General features: G+C 44.9%; 1 protein-coding gene across 1 annotated transcript in view; it reads left to right on the top strand.

Moving 5' to 3' along the window:
- Nucleotides 1-731: 731 nt before the first annotated feature.
- LOC123992655 (protein C-ets-1) overlaps nucleotides 732-5,989 on the top strand; it is a 50,499-nt gene continuing 45,241 nt past the window's right edge. The window contains exons 1-3 of the mRNA XM_046293993.1: nucleotides 732-857; nucleotides 2,132-2,226; nucleotides 4,918-5,074. Of these exons, the coding sequence (XP_046149949.1) occupies nucleotides 2,158-2,226; nucleotides 4,918-5,074 (226 nt within the window). The 5' untranslated portion in view covers nucleotides 732-857; nucleotides 2,132-2,157. The remainder of the gene's footprint in view (nucleotides 858-2,131; nucleotides 2,227-4,917; nucleotides 5,075-5,989) is intronic.

The raw sequence follows: 5,989 nt of genomic DNA on the forward strand, positions 1-5,989 counted from the left end.
CGTGTGGAATCACCTCTTCTCATTTCGCAGACTACTGGCTGAGGTTTCCGTCAAGGCTCTAATCAGCGTCACACACGCATGGCCTGGGATGGGGCTGAACGGCGATGGGGCACCAGCCACTAGAGAGCTGTGGAGGGGCAAATAGATGACAAATATTCAGGAACCAGATACCTCTCAAAGGCATCCTTTATAGACCTGGATACAGCCATGTGCTGCAACTACATGTGCTGTTTGCGACACCTTGGTGGTGGCACACTGTTGATGAGCACATGCCTTCTGACACCAGGCAGGATAGAAAGGGCCCTTGGCCTGTATGTCCTAACAACTGACTGACCACTCCCTAGGTCTCACCCTTTCCTGACACTTCACTAATGTGATACTGTGTGGCCTGTGTGCCCATAATTGGGGACTTTTTCCAGGCCACCCAGGAAGCCTATCCATTGTCACCAAGTACCAACTACGCCTGCAAAACCAAGCGAGATGTTCATATCATTGGCTTGATGGTAAGAATTCAAGATGACACTGAAAAAAGTCTATATGATTGACAAACCTGCATAGGACTGATGGTGAAAACCCAGATGTGTCACTAAACAATAACACGTTTTTCTTTTTGGAGTAACAGTTAGGGTACTCAGCGATTGTGTGGAAAACCCCAAAGGGAATTTGAGTGGGTCTTGGTATGATTCGAGGGTGGGACTTAAATCAGGCAAGTGCATATTCCTTCCTCCTTGGATTCACTATAAGCCCAGGTACAGCATCAGTGCATTGAGTCTGTCTACAGCTGAACTGTCACAGCCAACTAGCCTACAGAGCGCACCACTCAACCAACCTGCAGGAAGTTTCACTCACAACACACGGTAAGTTTATACTCTTACCAATTTTACAAATCCAGTAGATATATGTTAGTATAAAATAGTGTTGTTTACATATAAATAGGAGAAACAACAGGAGTGTGATGTGTATGTCGGGTTGTAAGGCTCGCTTTGAAGTGCAGTCCCGCTTCCCGAGGGGAATGCTGTTGGAGCGTGAATGAACTGTGCAATCTGGTGCATTTTGAACTAAACGGAGAAGACCGCGTTTATTTGATCAAACCTACGTAAAAATAGTTTTGAAAATAATGTTAATGACAGCTTAATAATATTTGTGGTATATCTGCATTGATATGCAATAGCATATCACGTGCGTATCTGTTTGGATTATCTGCTGTGTCATTGGCCATTGACCCAGTCATTTGGAAAATATGTTTATATATAATGTTTTACCTCACAATACACCTTTAATTGATTGCTAACTATTGGTGTCCTAATGTAATTTTGTGACTTTGGCTGCAGAGATTTATGATACATATGATCCTCTTGTAGTCAATTACAATAGTTATCACTTGACAATGATAAACTATTTGTGATGTGTGGTAAATAAGGCATACATTCGAGGCCACTTGTCCCTACCCACGTTGTCTGTCAGCTCCCCTGGAAACGCTCTCCTCTCAGCTGGGTTCCTGTTCCCCGTCTGTTGATGTTTCTACTAGTAAACACATGATAATGAGATGCCCAAAGTGAGTGGGAGGAAAGGAAGGAGAGTGGGAGGGAGGGACAGAGGAGGAGGAGGAGAGCGCTAGGGAGGTAAAGAAGGGGGGGATCAGGCAAAGAATTATCTATCAACGCTGGAGCTAGTGTGACTTAACATGTTCAGCTCTGAATATTGAAAAAGCTGCCTCATATAAATGTCCAAATATGGAGACACACTAGCAACTGAATTCATTATAATCTTGACTGGGATGTTGTCGGCTCGAATTTAGTATCTGTTATTGCATTGTTGTCCATGCTCATTAAAAAAAAAAATTGCCCATGCAAAGAGGAGGAAATTATGAAGTTGTTATTCATTAAAGATCCTCTATTTCTAAACACATTTCCATCAAGTGATTATGTAATTTAAAGTCAACATTGCAAAAAGGAAGAATTATCGCAATGTTGTTTGGGATGTCTGCATTAGATGTTACACAGGGCAGTGTGGGGTGGTGCCACTCTGTAGAACTGTGGTGACAGCTTATTGTAGTCACACACACAGTGTAAACAGTGTGTGATTGATAGGGGCCCCGCCTCGGCTGTTTGTATGCTGATCCCTTCCACAGGCCTGCTGCTCCATCCAGACCCCAGGATGAGTTACTACATGGATCCAGTTTCCTCCTACTCGACCCTTCACCCCTGTGACCGTCTGGGCGCGATGGTAAGACCCCGACCACCATAAATCACACTCCTGTTACAGCCTGTGGACGGGCTAGCTACCTACCACATGCCACGATGTAGGAGGAGTATGCAAGTGTGTGTTAGCAATGCACCTCTGGATTCCATCAACCTTCTGCAACACTGGAGCGTTGTTAAGTTTACTATAAAAAATTGGCACTTTATTTGTCGTAAAAAAATGCTACTATCAGTTATTCATTCTAGACCACTATGGACCAGAGGTGAATGTAAGGTTAACATTGTCTTGGGAGGCTGCAGTGGAATAAGAGATGGACGACGAAGACCCAGGTCTGAAACCAATAGTTTCAATCAACTCTGCTCTGCAAAACAATTATTACCTCCTAACCATATCGGCAGTAAATACTTAGAAGTGTGGGGCCCAACCATCACTGAGTCTATTTGGAGTCATGCAGTGCACCCTCACAGGAAAACACTTTACCATGTAATACCATATTGATGTGTTATAGAGCAGGTTATTTAGGCTATTTGTAAACACAGTCTTTTTAACACCATCCAAATGAAAGGACCATATGAATACAGCCTGTCAGATCACAGGAATCAGGGACATTGGGATTCCTGTCAGGTGAGCTCTGAAAGGTGAAGGCCGAGAAGCGTTGGCAGAAATGTTCCCATTTGTATGCAGAATGTAGCCCTGTTAGACAAAGAGGACGAGGTCACATGCAAATATCAACCCAACCTGGCTCTGGTACAAAACATGGAGGGATAAAGCTCCCTCTCCCCTAATTGGCTCAGGTGGTTCTGCATGCCTTTGAAATTGAGATTACTGTACCCGAGGCCAGACGTGGTCAAAAGGTGAACCTAGGTTGCCACAGATTTTCCTATGAATTGACATTTATTAGTAGAGAAAGGTCCTCTGATTTCCCTGCCCTCTGCTTTTGTGATTTTCCATGTTATTCTGGATGAAAAGAGGTTGTTTATGTGAAAGAAATGGCCAAGGTTTCCATGTTTTGTGACCATGTCCTGTAAAATGAGACTGTGGAAGAGGCTGTAGTTGAATTGCCCCTGACTCTCCTACTTTCACATATCAGATGTGTGGTATCAAAGGTTCATCCACACAAGGGATGGAGGACTCATGGCAATCTACTTTTGCTGGTCCTCCAATATCACTTTAAAACAGTGGAGGCTGCTGAGGGGAGGATGGCTCATAATAATGGCTGCAACAGAGCAAATGAAATGGCATCAAACAAATGGAAACCATGTGTTTGATGTATTTGATACCATTCCACTTATTCCGCTCCAGCCATTACCATGAGTCCGTCCTCCCCAATTAAGGTGCCACACACCTCCTGTGCTTAACAGTGCCGATACGACTGCCCGCCTCCCCTGGCTATCACTCCCCTCTCCCTGCCAGACTGGACTGATAGTGCCGTCATCGGCCCACGTACCCCCTAGAGACTTCACTAGATTAGACTCCATAGTCCCCTCTCACTATTAGCTGGCTGTAAAGCTGACAGCCTACTGATAAACCCGGCATCGCTTTAACAAGAGTCCTTATCAGATGGGCAGTCAGTCAGGTACCCTGATCTGAGGTCTCTACTCCTAGCCATGCCTGTTGTGAAGACCGACCAGGCGGTAGTCAGTAAAGTGGTGAGGTTACAGGAGCCACCACTATTGTCCCTATGGTGAGCTGATAGAGCTGATAGATGGAAACTGCTACTGTAGAGGCTCCTATGCTTCTTGCTACTGGTCATCACATCCCTACCAGGTATGCATCAGATATCACTTTCAGAGTGTCACCAGAGTATGATCACCCATTTCTTGAAGTAGTGCATCAGAACTGCATCAGAACTGAATCATGTTCCATGTGCTTGCTTAGTGCGATTTTGAGTCAATGGAAAAGGTTCTCAGAATAGTCCTGATCCGTTATCTACTCTCCTGCTATTTCTTGTATCCACATACGTACAGTATTCCTATATGGTCCTCCTCCCAACTACTCATTCACTTTGGACTTCCGCTCAGTCCAATCTGAGGGGACAACAGATTGAAACAAAGATAAACCTATTGAATCCAATTTAGCCTTCATTTTATCTGTACTGAAAGCGTAAAACAAAACCATCTCCACTCCAAAATAGTATTTTTAAAACTCTAGCTTGGTCTCTTCCCCCTTACAATCGAGCTCATTGACATTCTTACAGTATGTCAGTAAACCTTTTACTCACATGTACAGTAAGCAAACACAGTTTAAAAGTAAACCAAATGTGAGGTTGAGATATACTGCATCTGTGCCTGGCTGTTGCTGTGCAGTAGGAACCAGGTTAGGGTTGGGCGATATATCATCTTTTAAGGTATGGATCCACATACCGGTATGGATTTTTACAGTACTAAATATAAAGGTAATTGAATACAGTGTTAAATAAATGAAACGTTCTACAAATTGGACTACTTCACTGTCAGGTTTGTCCTAGTTTGGTTGATTATAAAACTATCATGATGGAGAAATCCCATTAAAACTACTTAGAATTCATTTGTTGCCATCCTAGGGTCATGCACTACTCATAAAACATTTAAAACATGTTATTCAGAAACATAAAATACCACTATGCTGTCAAAAATAAGAAACATATTGTGGTATAATATGTTGGGCCAAATTGCCAAGCCCTAGACCATTTCCAAGCTAAGTTAGCTAACCCCCTGTTTTGTGTTGCCTTTACAGAGGCAGAGTGGAGGGGTGGCTATGGGACCACTGACCCAGCTCCCTGGTATGGTGGTTCACCCCCAGCAGCAGCAGCACTACCCCCCACCCAAAACCCTTTACCCCCAGGACATCACCCTGCAGGAGGTCCCCAATGGACATGACCTCATACCCACAGGTAGGAGCCAAAGGAAGCCTCTGCCTAAGAACAAATCCTACAGAACACAGTTGTTTGCCTGTTTGTTCAGGTCACTGCACTTAATACAGTGAATTAAGAGAAATCTGCCTTTTAAATTTCTCAAAGGAACACATGGACAGCCTCATATAAACATAAACTATATTGGGGTAAAATGGATCTGAGATTGGGGATGAAAGAGATTGTCCATTGTGGATCAAGTGTTCACTGCAAACAAATTACTTTTTGTGGAGAGGTGTGGCAAATTAACTGTGACTCCCATACAGGCACACACACACACCTCATCCCCACATCTTACACACACACACACACTCGCACACACACACACACACACACACACACACACACACACACACACACACACACACACACACACACACACACACACACACACACACACACACACACACACACACACACACACACACACACACACACACACACACACACACACACACACACACACACCAGTCCAGGCAGTCTGTCTTGCTCCAGAGTGCTGCATACAGAGCGGCCGGCTGAGCAGCCCCGAGGCCCCCTGTGGGTCTCCTCCTCCCTGGGGACCATGGTGACGTTGACCCCAGGGCCGAATGCCTTTACCAGATGCCTCCTCCTCTCCTCCTCTGGGGACCTCCACATGCTCCGCATTTTTCCTCCTGCACTCTGTTTTTTTCTGCCGTTTATTTTAAACTGGAACATTCCTCCCAGTGCATTGCCTCTGTTTGACTCTGGCCTCCCTCTTTCTTAAGAGTGATTTATTCAGGGGACTGGGACACACGCCATGGGGGATTGGGGGGGTGGTGCTTAGGCCAGGCACCAGCTTTCTTCCGTCTCCTCCCAGGCTGGATGCAGGGGCACAGGGGAAAGGAGGACAAAAGGACAGCCGTCTTTTTCCCA

Source organism: Oncorhynchus gorbuscha, linkage group LG13, assembly GCF_021184085.1.
Source record: "Oncorhynchus gorbuscha isolate QuinsamMale2020 ecotype Even-year linkage group LG13, OgorEven_v1.0, whole genome shotgun sequence".
NCBI classification, from domain to species: domain Eukaryota; kingdom Metazoa; phylum Chordata; class Actinopteri; order Salmoniformes; family Salmonidae; genus Oncorhynchus; species Oncorhynchus gorbuscha.